The sequence below is a fragment of the Otolemur garnettii genome, unplaced genomic scaffold, assembly GCF_000181295.1.
Source record: "Otolemur garnettii isolate 467f Iridium unplaced genomic scaffold, OtoGar3 scaffold00015, whole genome shotgun sequence".
Classification (NCBI taxonomy): Eukaryota; Metazoa; Chordata; class Mammalia; order Primates; family Galagidae; genus Otolemur; species Otolemur garnettii.
Window position 1 is genome coordinate 16,073,398 of NW_003852410.1, and position 16,331 is coordinate 16,089,728.

The 16,331-nt window shown below is 40.6% G+C and overlaps 1 protein-coding gene across 7 annotated transcripts in view; it reads left to right on the forward strand.

Annotated features, from left to right (window-relative positions):
* FOXP1 (forkhead box P1) overlaps nucleotides 1-16,331 on the forward strand; it is a 610,533-nt gene that overhangs the window by 508,996 nt on the left and 85,206 nt on the right. For 6 of the 7 annotated variants that reach the window (XM_023510637.1, XM_012802528.2, XM_012802529.2 and 3 more), the window contains 3 exons: nucleotides 5,882-6,019; nucleotides 7,076-7,165; nucleotides 12,643-12,796. In XM_023510637.1, coding sequence (XP_023366405.1) covers nucleotides 5,882-6,019; nucleotides 7,076-7,165; nucleotides 12,643-12,796 — 382 coding nt within the window. The remainder of the gene's footprint in view (nucleotides 1-5,881; nucleotides 6,020-7,075; nucleotides 7,166-12,642; nucleotides 12,797-16,331) is intronic. The other variant, XM_023510636.1, reaches the window with a different exon arrangement.

Sequence of the window (16,331 nt, forward strand, 5' to 3'; positions counted from 1 at the left end):
CCTACCTGCAGCTCTTGAAAAGGGTTTTTGTTGTTGTTAATATAAAATGTCATAGCATGTTTGATTCACGTGCACTAAATTGTTTTTCATCCCTCCTCCAGGAGAAGGAGGTTGAAAAAGGAAAGAGGAGGCATTTTCTTGATTTGAATAATAATAATAATAGTTGCTAAGTTGAAAAGATCAGAGCTTATTGGGTGATTATTTTCACGTGTAGCTTCCATTGTTTCCTGTATTTAACAGTCGCTAATGGGAGAAACGATTTAATTTATGTAAACTTTACATTTTTATGCAAATGAAGCTGATATTTATTAGAGCTGAAACAATTATGCTGGCACTTAGTGGAGTAACCTTGTGTGCCTGGGAGACGTTAGAGAAGCACAGTTGAGGTCCCACTAGTACCTCTGCTGTAAACAAATACGCATTTATGGCACTTTGTAAGATTTAAAGACAAAAGAAAAGGAAGAGCTGGGAGCGCTTTTCTAGAGATTGCTTGTTATGGTTGATAACCTGAAATAACTCCTGATTGGCAGGCAAGTCTTGGCCTTACAGTTTTTTTATGAAAGAAAGATAGCCTTTCTTGATAGAGTGTAATAAACAAAATGATAAAAAATGAAATGCTAATTGTGTTTTAAAGAGATCTTTTTCCCCTAAAATTTTAATAGGTGGTTGTATTGTTACTGAGAGAACAGTCATGCTAATGACGGATACTTAGATGATTTTGCATTAATATAATAACCATTACCTGCCTTAATGCTCGGTATTGTGGCAAAATAGCTAAGTCTGAAAGAGTTACACAAAAACCAGAATTTCATAATGAAACAGAATTGTACTTTCCACACAAATAGCATGCATTTTTAATTTTTTTAATACTGAAATATTGTGTCAGAAATGTATTTTCCTTCCTTTATGATAGTTATGTGGTGCCTGGTTTGTTCTTTTTGTTTTTTCTTTTAAATACCTTGGAGTATTAGATAGAAGCTTCTTAACTTTTTTGTTTGCTTGTATATCTGTTGTATCGATTGGCTTATTAATTATCAAAACGGTTATTTTTCACTTGGGGCCAGAGGTGATGATGGTGTTTAATTTTCTTTTACATAAATTAGCTTCTGGATGGTCATAAAAAATTTGGGTTTCTTTTTAAACAGAGCCATATTCTGTTTGGTTCTATGGAGCCTTCTGATTTAATTTGTTTCGCTCTTGTTATTTGATTAACCAGGTGACCTGACCTGGTCAGTTACCACTCAGACACAGCCTGAAATACAGAAGGGGACAGAGTTCCTGGGACATATATAGGGTGAATGTTTGGAGGTTAAAAATAGTTTCTAAATTATTAACCAGGTTAACGGAAAAAAAAAACAACCGTATTTAAATTTTTTTTTATCTTCTTGTTTTCACTATTTGTACACATAGCAATTATGAGAAGATGCTGATGTGCAAAGTTTCTGTGTATTTACACCGGGCAGTAGGTACTGGCAGCTAACTTGGGTGTAAACTAAAGAGAGAGAAAAAAAGATAACCTGTTATTTTCAGTATTTATATTGTCTCATCTCCCCTCCCACCTAATTCCTTCAATTGTCTCCTAGATTAGAAATAAGTATTGTTTCTGAGTGTTTTTGTTTGTTTGCTTTTTAGATTTTTTCCCCTTCCTATCACCCACCTTTCCCTGTTGGGCATTAAAGAGAATAATAAGGCATATTATTTTAATAGTCTTCAAGCATTCAGATGATACAGAGTCATTTTGCAGAAAAAGAAAACCGTATCAGGCGGAATTTACACAGCAGTACATGGGCTTTTAACAGCAGTTGTTAGTGCTAACGACATTTTCCCAGTTGCTGGTATTAAGGTCGCAGCAGGCCCATACTAGCAGCGTTCCAATGGTCCAAGCACAGCTGTATTGCTGCCATTCCTGCAGGTTTGTGTGCACCTGGGATCGGCCACACCCAGTTGGTATCAGTCAACAGTGTATCATGCCCTGTGTTTTTTTAATTCATGATTTCCTCTTGAAACTCAACTAAGGAGTGTTAACTCTGTGTGTGTGTGTGTGTGTGTGTGTGTGTGTGTGTTTTAAATTCAGTTTTGTATGCTAGCATTCTTTAAATGTCTGCCAGAAGTTTAATTTGAATTTCTGATCCCTGAAGGCAGCTAGACAGAATCATTCTAGTTCTTCATAAATTGTCTCCTATGATTCATTGTTAACTCATAAAACATACTCATTTCTATATACTCAAACAGTTAAGGTAGTTACAATATTGGGGATATAATTTGGGAGGGGGGGGACCTTATATTTAAATTGTCTTTTGAGAAAGAAATCAAGAATTAGCTTGAACTCCCAGTTAAGGCCTGAGCCCTATAGCACACGAAACATGAGAAATTAAATGTTTTTTATCTCAAGGAGGGTAAGGTAGATGGCATGAGATCTGAAAAAAGTTTAGTTTTTACTGAATAATCTCAAAGAGGGGCCCATAAATATCAAAGTGCTGTAGTTTAAAACTCACATGACTGTTTTAAATACTATTGATTTAAACCACTGGCTAGATTTTATGAATCAAAGTGTAATTTCTAAGCTTTGGCCATATTTCTCAATGCTAAAGCACTCTCTCTTGTGTGCCTTTAGCCGCTTTCCAGACATTCAACACAGGATTAAATGATAGTAGTTACGGTGATCAATAGGTTAAGACTGCTACAATCACTCTTGCCGCTAATGACCTCAGTAGTAATGGGCAATAAAGTGTGGGCTATAATAGCCTCTCGCTGGTACTGCATGCCCTTTGATTCCTAGTAATAGTAGGGACTAGCTACATGAAAAAGTTGGACATTGGGAATTAAGGGAGTGGATATATAGGCTATAATTCTTAACTATTTAAAGCCTTAAATTGTGCTCAGATTTTTTTTTTCCTCTTTTCTACCATGGTTTCTGGTCCATTTGAATATGTTTGTTAAAGCTTTCCATAACCTCTTTTCGCGTCATGTTGGAGCAGAAACTTTGGGGAAATCTCGGTTTTATTGCGTATATAAATTAAGCTTGAGCCCACTTCGGAGGCCCAGAGCTAACTGGTATGAAAATGTGGTTTCAGATAGTAAAAGCAAAGTTAAGGCCATAGGATATAATAGCCCACTTCTGATTATTCAGAGACCGATCCACCAGCTTGGAGGATTACTCAGGCCTCTTGCTTCTTTCCCTCCTTTGGCTGTGCCTTGCTGCCTTAAGCATGTTATTACTCATCAGTCCCTCCATCAAAATGTCCAAAAGGAAATAGAAGGGGAGACTCAAGTTCATTGTGCTATTCTGTAACATGACTGCAAGAAATGAATAACTGTGGGAAGGGAGACCTAGACCATTGACTGTTACATAAGCATTTGAACGTTATCTGTACAGGTGTATGTCTGTCCTTTCCTTGACATGTTCTTTATTTAGGAAGATGCATATAATTTTATAACTTTTTTAAAAGTAAATTTAAGATTTTTTTTTTATTTTTAAAATCTAATTTATTGAGAGGTAATTTGTGTAGTCTGAAATACACTCATTTTTAAGTGTACAGTTGGAAGAGTTTTGACAGTTGTAGACATCTGTGTGCCTCCCACCCCAATCAAGACAGGGCATTTGCATCACACCCAAAAGTTCACTTGTGCCCCTTTCTGGGATTTCCATAACTCTTTAAAAAATTATAACCAGGCGGTTCTTTCTGTGATGCTCTCTGTTGTAACTCTGTTAAGTTCATGTTCTTTACCAGTTTAGATTTTACACCACCCTATTCCTGTCTGATTTCCTGTTCATCACCATCAGAAATTTGGCTCAAGAATATTTACATTGTACATCATCCAAGAAATGCAGAGGAAAAAAGAAACCTTAAACATGGCTCTTTTGTTTTCTTAATCAAACCTCCCTGTATGATGATGCAACTCTCAAGGAAAAGTAAACTTCTATTGTGATGTTTTGGCTTTAGCAGCTCAAACCCTAGTGATTGGCACCCAGTGCATATTTTTAAAATTCTAAAAGTTTCTTCTGTATTAAGACAGAGTAGATTAATTGGAATTAATTTGTAGATGGCTAGATGTTTTGATAATGCCTTCTTCGTGTTTGCCCTAGACTGAATGCAAGTTCACTGTTCCAATCATTGGTGATATTTCGTGCTGCAAATTATCTTTTTAAAAGGATAATTTATCCATTCATATACATCTGTCTCATTTTGCATATAAAAATATTCAGACATGCCCATCTGTTTTAAATTACAGTGTATCTACATCTACACTTAAAAGGCTACTGCAATAGGAAGAATTCATGGGTGACCTTCCAGAGTTGGGTTAATGAAATTTTTTCGAACGTTCCAGCCTGTGTTTTCTAAACATGTGAAACTTGCACATCAACATCCTTACCCACGAAACATGCCCACAACAACAGTGGAGAACGTTCCCTGTACATGAATCTGACCTTCAGGAACCATTTTTAGTTCATCAAAATTAGTGATGCTGAGAAATCGGGACATCAGTGCATAATGACTGTGAAATTAGGAATGAGAGCTCGCTATGCAAATGACAGGACAAATCATGTGAAAAAGTCAAGATAAACTGCATATTAAGACATTATGTTACATAAAATTAATACTGCATCTCTCCCTTTTGCTTACTGCTCCCCTGAAAGATTTTTTAATTCTTTTATCTTCTGATCAGCTATTGTCTGCTGGATTTTTTTTTTTAAGTGGCACACAGGCAAAGTGCAAAACATGTTATTACCTTTTATTGTAACACATGAGATGACAGCAGATCCTTTTTAACAAAGTATATCCTTTACTGCTTCTAGCTTCTTGCTGTCACATGTTTGATTAGAAACCAAAGAGAAGTTAAGATGCTTAAATATTACTGTTAGAAGACATACAGGTTTTGTCTTTTCTTTCATTGTTTTTTCTTTCCTTATCTTTTTATTTGGGGGGGGTGATTTTTCATGAAATAGTCTTCTTGCATTACGGGGACTGACAAAATGGTTCTCATGTAGTCTGCAAATTAAACACAAGTGCAGTGATTATTTTGAATAGCTAAATTACATTCTAGAAAGCTTGCAGAATTCATAGCGTTGTCATTAGGTATCCGCTTGAATACAATTTGTGTAACCTTGGCCAAGACAGCCTGTCATTTTAATGTCAGTGTTTTATCTGAACAAGACATCATCCTTTCAGATACAGTGTGCAGGTTCCTTGCAGAGATGCCCGTGCAGAAATGTGTTAACAGTTGCAAATATGAAATGCTATCAAGTTCATCACTGTAGCTGTTTGTCACTGAAATGTCATGGAAAGCGGCTTTTAATGGTATTGCACATAATATGAAAGAATTGAGACATCTGTACGCTGGGTGAATAAGGAAGGGTAAGAGGCATTCTACGAAAGGTCTGTGTGTAAGTTCGGAAGGTGTGTCCAAGGTTTTGTCCCCACAAGACTGAGCATTCATTGATTGTTCTTAAATCCCTGTCCACGGAGGATGTGGGTCATGTTAGGTCTAGTTTGCAAGGGTATTGGGTTGCCATTTGTCATCTTCTCTAAAACAGGATTCAAGTTCAGGGTAACTTCCTACAACTCATTTTGACCAAAGAAGTCATTCTTAGTAAGAAATTGAGATCATTCTATCCTAACCCCAGTTAGCCTTTTACATTTCTTCTTTGCTTACAAGGTGGGCTGGAACCCCTGTCAGTGCAGCAAGGTTTTATTTTTCTTTATTTGAAATAAACTCTGTAATAGATCACATGGGATGCATCGCTGCCTGGATGAGATGGGTTTTGCGTGGGAAATGGGTCAGTTCTGTAAGCAGGCTGATGGCAGCCTGCCGCAGGACCCGGGAAGGCTGCGTGCTCACAATTTCCTGGCTCCCTATTTATTCTTCATTAATGTTCTAGGTTCCCGTGTCAGTGGCTATGATGACACCTCAAGTTATCACTCCCCAGCAAATGCAGCAGATCCTCCAGCAACAAGTGCTGAGCCCTCAGCAGCTCCAGGTTCTCCTTCAGCAGCAGCAAGCCCTCATGCTTCAACAGGTAACTGTCTTCTTCCTCCCCACCCCACCCTGCTCCAGCCTCCCACGGGCCTGGGCCCAGCACTCCCTCCAGAATTCCCTGCACCTGAGAGGCTCCTCTGTCCAGTGAGGAATGAGCAGAGCAGGGCGGGTGGGGCAGGGTACCGACCAGTCCCTGAATAATCGATGTGCTTTGCATCCCCAGAAGAGAGGAGCCCTGCCAAAAGCGAGTCGTAGGGTTTTGGCCTGGAGAGTACCCGATGGACTGAGATTAGGCCTGTAATTGGACTTGGTAGAAATAAGATCTTTTAGGCTTACGTGGCTTTACACTCTTTTATTTGGTAAGCCCAGAGGCTTCTAAATGGTGTGAATCAAAGCAAAACGAGGAGCACGTTGGGAGCAGCTTTAACTATGACAGCTCTTGAAGTCCACATTTCAACTCGGAAGCATACAGATATTTAAAAAAGAAAATAACATGAAGCTTTTTGGTGTCGGCTAATTTTGAGATGCAGAGTTGATTTTACTCGGTCCGTGTGTACTGATGCTGGAATGAACTTCCTGGTTGTCATTGTGCCATGGGGACCTGATACTTGGACATATTGGTCACCCGACCCAAAGAGATGAGATTATTCAGTCCTAGGGTGGTGGGAGGCACTGCCTGGGGTGGCGGAGACAGTGCAGAGGAGGCTCCCAGCACCGTGACGCACACACTGAACAGCACTCCAGAGTGCCCGGCCCTATCAGTCAGAAAGCACGCAGGAGAGATTCACCAGACTCTCTCAGCAAGGGCGTTCTGGCTTTGTTGTACAATCAAAGGTCATTCCTTGCCTTATTCTAATTAGTTTGTGTAGAAAATGGTATGTTTTTCATCAGTTCATTTTGGAGATTACTTTTCAAACAATAATGCCAAGAATAGTCAGTGTGCGCTGAATTTATTGTCTAGTTTCAAACTAAAGGTCAGGCCATTACAGATAAAAGGATGCTATTTTTCAAATCGCAGTTTGTGTATGGCACCAAAAGGGACAGTGGCTTGGCGCTACCCTCTGTTACTTACCGTCGTCCTCTCTTTCCTTTGTAGCAGCAGCTTCAAGAGTTTTATAAAAAACAACAGGAACAGTTGCAGCTTCAACTTTTACAACAACAACATGCTGGAAAACAGCCTAAAGAGGTACCGACAATACATATTTTACTTTCAAACCACAGATCCCAGAGGACTATCTAGTGGCTATTAAACTGTCATTCATCTTTTAAATGATTGCACAACTGAGCTGACTCTATCGGTTCTCAGCTTTCAGACTGAGAGTTATTGTCCTGTTTTCGTTCAGATTTTTCTGGGTTCTGTTTGCTTCCTGCCACATATTTTATAACACCGCCCCATGTGTACCTGCGTGAGGGACCGTGGGCACAGCCTTCAGGGCTCCTTTTACAAACTGGTACAACTGAGGACCAGGGTGTAGCCAGGGGGAGTGAAGTGCTCTCTGTAAACTTTTATTTGGACCCACACTTCATTTTTTTTCCCCTGCGCTCAGAGAGCTTGGGTGTGTGATGATGGCCTTTTCCATTGGAAGAATAACCTCTTGTGAGGTTGGACAAACAAACACAAAAGTTAGAACAAGATTAAACATCCCTATCTTTGTTTAACTTCTTCCTGCAAGTGATACATACTGTAATTGCTAAAGGCACGTAGGTACCAGGTAGCAGGACATAAAGTCAGAGAACCACTTTAGCTTGGATCATTTGTGTTTTCCTGGGGGAAGAAAAAAAAATAGCATGTTACAATAGCTTCTGTGTGCCCAGTGCTTTGTAGTTAATGCATTATGCCACGTCACCCATTTAGGCTAACTGCATTAGTCCCATCAATGGGAAGGCCTTCCCAGGAGTTACCCTTTCACCGTCTGTACAATTCTATGTGGGCAAGGCTTGGTGAGGGGTGGGAGCATCGATGTGCATGTATGTATTATTATAGCATCTTTCTGCCCATTCCAGAGTTACCCGATTTAACTTGCCTCCTCATATTTTTACAGTGGACTGAAATTCTTTTTGTTTAAAGCCATCTCCTTGGGATGACACAATTTATAATTCTATAAGCAGGACATGCACTTCCACAGCTTCTTCCCCGGCCCTTAGCAATTGGCTGCTTTCTTTCTTTTTTCTTTTTTTTCTTTTTTTTTTTTTTTGAATGGTGTCTTACCAGGTGACTGTCCACATCCCTGTCCCCTCAAATCAGTGAGGATACCAGGTAGCACCCCTTTTACACACTGGGAATGACCCCGGCACTCTCCCTCTGGCATCTCCTCCCTGGACACAAATTGGGCACATTTTCCATGCCCGGCCAAGTGTTCACCCTGGAGTCCTGTCGCAGCCTGGATGTAAAACCCCTGCAGAGTAGGGGCAGTTTTGGGGTGAAGGGGAGGGGGCGTTTTAATGAAAATGCTGACACAACCTTAAGTACAGTGGCGCACTACCGGGTGCTGCTATAATAAAAAAGGGAACAGATTAAAAAGTGTCTAAAATGTAAATCTAAAGGACTAACAGTAATTAAAATGGAAATGGCACAGGGAGGGAAGGCATGTAATTGTGAGATATCACTGTGCAGAAGGCTCTCAGCTTTGTTTTGCTGGCTGTTTTTCTAATTCAGCAGGGCTTACTCATCAGTGGCAGTTCAATGCGCGTTAATGACTCTGGGATTGCAGGCATCACTCTGGACAAAGAAATGATTATTGTGCGGTCAAAAGAAGTTCAAAGACAAGAAGGGAATTTCAGTTTTTTCCTTAGAGATCCACATTCAAGAGCATATAAATTAAGCCAAATGTTAAAAACCACAGTCTGAAAGCTGACTTCAAAGTCACAACTCTCTAATTAATGAACTGCGAGCTTCAGTTTGGACAAGTTGTGGTTTGATGCGCCCATAAATCAACATGACAGGCCTGTTTCACAGTCTCAGACAGTGCTTGTCATTGAGTCACATCAGATGTAAACACAGCAGAAAAAAGAAGGGGTATGAAGGAGGTGCAATTGATCAACAGAATTGGTAAAAACCCACTTTTGAAGCACATTATGCATGATCACAGGAAATGGTTACAGCCTCAAGAGGTTTCCCCTTCTGCTGTTGCTTTTTTGAATCAGATTTCTAACAGCCTTCAAAAGGGAGAATAAGAATTATGGAGTTTCTCCCCTGTGGCTTGCAGGCAATAACCCCCTGTTGTTATTTTGTGCTTCTTTCTTTTCAAAGGCATCAAAATTTAGTTTTTTAAAGATCTTTAACTCTATATTTGAAGACAAACAAAAAAGGGCTGCCACTGTCATTCTTATCAGTTACCAGGGATTGTGTTTTTCCCTTCTGTTGCCACTTCTTATTAACCTCTTATTTGGTCTGTTAGACATAGTTTGGAATGCACGTCTGCATGCTGGGAGAACATGAAAGTTCAGACGAGCTCAGAGGGCAGATAAAGAAATGTGAAGGGGAAAGTTACACAGCAGAAAGAAGGATAAAAGTTACCTCTCCCAAATTGCTGTTGTCAGAGAGGGGCGGGGCGCGTCTCAGAGCCCAAAGCTGATGGTGGTGCCTGAGTTTGGGAAGGGAGTGCGGATGAAAAGGGAATACTTGGCATCTGAAAGAGGAGAACGTTGAGACCCTGTAGTAGCATTTTAGCATCTCCAGGACACCAGGTTTGTCATGGTTGGTGCTTTGTCATCTGCTTTGCAGGCAAAGGTGACCCAGGAGATAGGCTGCTTTGAAAACCCTTAGGGGCCAGTGGCCAGGTCGCCTTGGATTTCACTGTGTGTGTATATGTGCCAGTGGATCCGGCCACGACCGTTGGGTCAGGTGATCCTTATTTTCCTGAGGTGAGGGGCGCATCTCCTGAAATTACTGTGCAGGTGGCGGTCCTTTTGTGCTTAAATGAAATGGAGTCACATGGTAGCAATTTCATGATCTGGTCTGGTGGTTATGATTTTAACAAGGTTTGAACTCGGATGTTGACAGATGGAACAAGTATGTTAATTTACTGAATCCCCAGTCATTAGTGGCTCATAATTTTGTATCCTAAGGTTTACCTCCTCCTCCTTTTTATTCTCCTTTTCTGATTACCTGTGCAAGAAGACACTTGCAATTGGGTAGGATATACCTTTGCTCTTTTTTCTTTTCTTTCCTCCCCATCCCATCCCCACCCCAAAGTTGCCTGGAGGCGTTTCCCTGGGAAAGTTTGTCTCCACTTTTGAGTTAGAGACCTAAGACTTTCCTTCTAAGACAGATGCTGTTAGGGAGGGAGAGGTTCCCAGTGCAGTTAGTGAACTGACTGCTTGTTTAATATTTGACAGAAGTTGTGTAGAAAATAGAGGGCAGAATTCATTTTTAAATCAAGCTACAAAAAAAGGGGGGAAAAAAGATCCCATCCTGTGCGGGTGAGGTAGGCTGAGTTGATTGTTTTAAAAGGGCCGTTTGTCCCGGGCAGTTATGACAGTTTATGTTAGGCAGTAGGGAGTAGCCGAAGAAAGGAAAACAGACCTTTGACTGCCGCGCTAGGGAGGGGATCCAAAACGCGAGGTTTATCAGGGCATTTTAGCATTTTAACACTGACTACTGACCTGTCGAGGGGACTGCACGGAGACCTTTTTTGTATGCATTCAATTGTGAGAAGTAAACAAACGGACTGGTATCCTGTGTTTGGTAACTGGGTGGGGAGCACAGTTTGGCAACCAGTATTGCTTTTAAATTCTTTCTTTGGACAATGGGCCTTGTATACTTTTATATCCTGGCTTTTCAAACGTGGACAGCTTTCATGAGCTTTTCCTAGGGATGGCCACAGAGACAACAGAAAGGCATCAGTCATTTTATATAAATACAGAATTTTTAAACATTTCATTTACAGTAAGACAGGAAACACCCTCCCCAACTTGTAGCCTTCCCCCACCGCCATTATCGTCTTCTAAGTAGAGCTAATTCCCTGATCTTTTATTGTGTCAATGGCGTTTTTTCTCTTCTCCCCCCCCCTTTTTTAATGTTGTGAGTTAATATCTGTTGCAGAAGTGAAAAAATCATTTTGACATGAATATAACTATCATTGGGTTTTACATTAATGTGATAAATTGGTAAGGGGTGAAAACAATTGGATCATTTTATGCATGCTGTTCTTAAAATGAAAACAGTGGCTTTTCATTTAAATTTATTTAAATTTTTGTTGTTAGTGGTATAGAATTTGTTTTTTGGAGTGAAACTCAATTAACTTTCTCAGTGGCATGGTAGTAAGTCTGAAATTGGTTGCTAATATGAGAATGATGGTTTTTACTGTAAAATAAACTACATGGAGACGGAAAGGAAACCACCATTTTTCTCTTTCTTTGAACTTTGCTTCAGAAGGTCTTGATATACGTACCGTTTTATGGATGTATCAGATCAAGGTCATGTGTTAGGTTAAGTGAATGCAGTTGTTTGTAAAGCATAGTTATTAACTAGAACATGCAAGCTCTAGAAGGGTTGGATGGTCCTTTCAGTTGTGTCTCTCTCATCTTTTGACTAATACTCAGAGAGTTAGCAAAACTAATGTTGTTCTTTCCTAGGAGAACCTTTTCTTCCCCCCTCTTGGCTACAGTTCGAGAAGGGTTAATTTTCCTTTTATAATTGTTCACCATAATGTGGCTAAGACCTCCACCTCGATATGATTCCTAGCAGATTAAGGATATTAGACAATTTCCTTCTATTTATTGTACTACTGCACTGTATTATCTTTCTATCACTCAGATAATTACTGAGGAAATCTACATTAATTTTTTTGGCTGGAGCAAGGCCTGCTAAACACAGGAATGATGTATTGATGTTTTACACAACAAAAGTTTTCCCCTTGTCATGGTCCAATCACTGAAAAGATATTTATCATATCGTAAAGCCCCTTCTTTGCAAGAACAAAGCAGATGGGGGGTGGGGGGCAGACAGGACAAGGCACCAGACCTCAGGGGTTTCTGAGTCCAAAACCAAGTTAAGGCATTTGGAGCCTAGACTGCCATTCGTGTTAAACTCACAGTCGAGTACGATGTTGTTTGCTAAATTATGAATGTGTGTAATTAAAATCTAGTGGCTGTTTCTATGAAAGATTTACAGTGTTATTTCATCGTTTGTCATGGCTAATTAACAATATTAGATGAAGTTTTTCTTCTTCAAAGGTCTGATTTTTCCTCATTTATTTATGTCAAAAGTGATAAACAGAGCAGTTAAAAGCTTCTGCGGGTTGCAGGCAGGGAGGCAGGCAGCTTGTTCTCTTAACACCTCAGAGGTCCAGGGTTCAAATCCCTTCAGACAGAGAGCGGTGCTATCCTCTTTCTAGCGTGCACAATTAAAAATTTCAAAGTGTGAAAGTTCGTATCTTAACTACAAAACTCAGGCTTTTCCAACCATAGGCAAAGCGGGCTTGATTGACAAAGTACTTTTCTATGGGAGCAGGCAGTGGGAAGGTAACAGACCCACCCCACTGCTCGTCAGAGGTGGTGTGTTCTGTCCCTCTGAAACCTTGACACTGCGCCTTCCACTGAGCTCTAGTGACCACTCAGCTTTGGATGATGATGGTGAGTTTTGAAGCGTCCATACTTTTTAACCTTCCTTGGGAAGTGGCCATCTCATTTTTTTTTTTTTTTCTTCCTGATTTCTTACAGCAACAGCAGGTGGCTACCCAGCAGTTGGCGTTTCAGCAGCAGCTTTTACAGATGCAGCAGTTACAGCAGCAGCACCTCCTGTCTCTGCAGCGCCAAGGCCTTCTGACAATTCAGCCCGGGCAGCCTGCCCTTCCCCTTCAACCTCTTGCTCAAGGTATGCGCCGATTATACAGGAGGCACGGCTCTGTTAAGACTTCGGGTGTGTATGGGTGGTGGCCTGGGTGTTTCTTCCTGTATTCCAGCTTATCATTAAGGACATGGTCTGTCTAAAACATGCCTATGGAAACTTCTTTTAAAACACTGAATGAGTTAATGATGGGCCCTTGTAGAAACTGAAATGCTCGCTGATGCCAAAATGAAGTCTTAGGGTGGTCTGAAGCTTTAGCAGTAGCTGAGCGATTCCCATGCTTGCGGGTTCTTGGAGTGAGGGAACACACCGCTACCTTGTGCTTACAGCGCTTTAATGGACTCTCCTAGCGTTGCAGTTTGGAACCACAAAGGAATTTTTTAAAGGCTTTTGTTAAGTGATTTTAAGACATATTTTTTATCCTGTAACTTGCCCTATTTTAAATCATAGTCATGCTTTTTATAAATGCCATTTTTTAATACCTAGGGATAAATTCAAGTTTATTTTTCTGTAAATTATTAAAATCAACGTTTTTTCTAAAAACTGAGGATAATTTTAGTTGGGTCCTTTCATCTCTTTTTTTACATTCATCTGATATTTGAGCAAGTTAATTCTACACTTGCTAGAATGGTACCTAGAACGGGCACCATTTCCATCTCCAGTTCTTCAAAAACTGGGAATTCCTTGAAAAGTAACAATAGCCCATGGACTGTCTTTTGACAAACGACTTGGGATTTTTGATCCCAAGGGTGTAGGACAGCGGTTCTCAACCTGTGGGTCATGACCCAGTGGATCGTATTAAAGGGCTGAGGCATTAGAAAGGTTGAGAACCACTGGCGTAGGGCATCAGAGACAAATGGGAACTCAAGGTGTTTTTAGGACTTCCTCTCCATTTAAGCAACTCTGACTTTTGCATGTGTAATATGAAAGAAAGTGGATTATTCAGAACTAAAAAGGAGGGAGAGAGAGAGGGAAGGAAGAAAGAAGTGCCGTGGCTGACTGTTGAAACACAGTCCCCCGATTCCTCAGGTAGCAGAGCAGATTCCAGTGGCCTGGAGGCCAGCAGTCTGGTCACATCCAGCAGACCAGGAGGTCTGTGTGAGTCTCTGCCTTAAAGGCTGGTAGCCAGGCCTATCAACTCGGTTTTGTCTTTGAGCCAGTAATACCTGGGGTTGTAAAATCAAGTTCCACGAACAGTTGGCGTCTTGGATTCAGTGGCCTTACGAAGAAGGTTCAAAATGTGGAGCTTCCTTCCTGTTGCTTAAGGCATGGTCATTTGTGTGGTAACTGTTGGTGTCGAGAAGTCAGGCATGTCTGCATTTGAACCTTCTCTGAGTCAACCACACCCAGCCTCTGCCCCTTGCAAGGTTTTTTGGTTTTTTTATTTCTGTTTTTAACATGGAGAACCAGGGCTTTTTCCTCTGTTAACATCTCTCTTGCCCTCCAGCCCCTTTCTGCCATGACCTTTCAACTGCTTGGTAACATACCCAGCATCTCCATTGCTATCAAAAGAAGACTTGGTGATTGAGTAATACAGGGGGAAGAGAAAGGCTGTAGGTATCGGCGAGTGCATTTCTGTGCTTGCAAAATGTTACAGCACGCACTAATTACACCTCCAGGTTTATTGTTGGAAACATGGCAGGCTGTTCTGACACACCTCTTGGACTCAAGCACCAACCTCTCTTTTTCCCACCGCTCCTATACTATTAAGTTTGCTCACTAAGGTTCATTGTTATAGTACATCAGTTAAGCTGTCCAAAAGAGGGCAATTGGGCAGTGACAAGACAAGCTCATGTGTAATGTGAAAGAAATGAATGTGGTGATGCATGAAGTGTAATCTTTGCAGTAACATATCAGAGACACTGGTAGGTAATTCACTAGTCATGGCATTGATTGATGGGCTTAGCAGTCTGCTGTAACTATAAGCCCCTGCAACATTAGGAAGAAGCATATTTAAAAACTAAGGGGTGCTTGCATACATGCCCCAGGTCGCCTAGATGTAAATACATAAACATTTCTGGAGTCAGGTTCTTGGCGTAAAGTGAAGTACCAGTGAGTGGCACGTCCATCTCTTGTGAATCAGGAGGTTGATTTTGTCTTCCCCTAGCCCCCCTCGCCCAAAGTGGCTCAGGAATTCAGTCATGTTGGACTACAACACAATTTTTTTTATCAGAGAAATGATGGCTTAAAACTGATGTCGTTATGAGGTTTAAATCAACTTTCTGCTTGCCTGAACATGGTCACCTGGGTATGGATGTACAAGGACAAAAAAAGGTTGATCAACTCTGTTTTGTCTTTGAGCCAGTGATACCTGGGGTTGTGAATTGAGTTCCATGAGCAGTAATCTGTCAACTGTCCCCACAACATACATTTTTTAAACCTGTGCCTGCATTTTCTTTTATAATGAAGGGGCCAGTTGTCCTGGAAAAAGAAATGTTGCCAGGCACAGAGGTTATCTGCTAACGATGCTGGTAATGCCCATTTCATAATGAAATCACCACTGTCCATGGCCTTGCTTAAACATGTATGTAAATGTCGAACTATAGGAATAGTTACTATTTTGAAGTTACCTTTTCCCCTGAAGGTTTTATATTATGAAATAGAGGGGTATTTTTGTTGCTGCTTTTAAGGTTATTGTGAGGTCTTCTCTGTTTTACATGATTAGCATATCTGTTCTTCACCCTGGTCGTCTGTTTAATCATCTGATCCTCCCTAGCATCAGGAATTTCATATAGAGTTATGAAATCTATGGATCCTTCTGACCTTTTAGTTTTTTTAAATGTAAACTCTAGGTAGGAGAAAAGTACAAGCTTGGTTACGTACTGGCAGTTGAAGTTGTTTAACATGGTGCTGTTAGTCTTATTATGCCAATTTGGAAGAAACTCATGCTCTCTGGAAATTTGGTATCCATTTGGTATCCAGTCTGGGGAGTGGACTAGCTTTCCTTTTATCTGTTTCCATTCTATCGTGAGATCTCGGCTGTCACAGAACAGCGTGCCTTTTTGATAGTATTATTGAACTAACAGCTTAACATCGCTAACAAGGTACTGCGCTGATGGAGCAGAGTGATTTGACTGCCTGTTAATTCTGATGGAATGTTCTTAAATGTAATTCTCACTTCCCAGCTTGACCCAGAAGTACTGCTGTTGCCACTTAATGAGTTGCTATTTTATTTACTGTTTTTCCCTGTGGATGAACCTGTTTTGTCAGCCCATTGGAATAAAAGAGCGGAGTAAGGTTAATGCGCTCTGTAGGTCTAACAAGTGGTGAATACATTGTCTTTGTCTTCATTAGCTGGAGAAAGACCTTCTTTCAAACATCTTCAAAGTTCTGCTGTTCTCAGAGGGAAAGTGTTAACACTTGTTAGGACCCTGTTCTTAGTCTTCACACCACGTGTGCAACTGACCCAGAAATCAATTAGTTGGAGTTGAAAAATAGGCGGCTTGTTCTTTTCATGTGTTTACTCCCTAGAACATAAAAATAGGTGTTGACTTGTGTGGTTTTGTATCAATATGCTATCATCAACAGACAAGCCATTCACTATTGTTTCCATTGAGTAAAC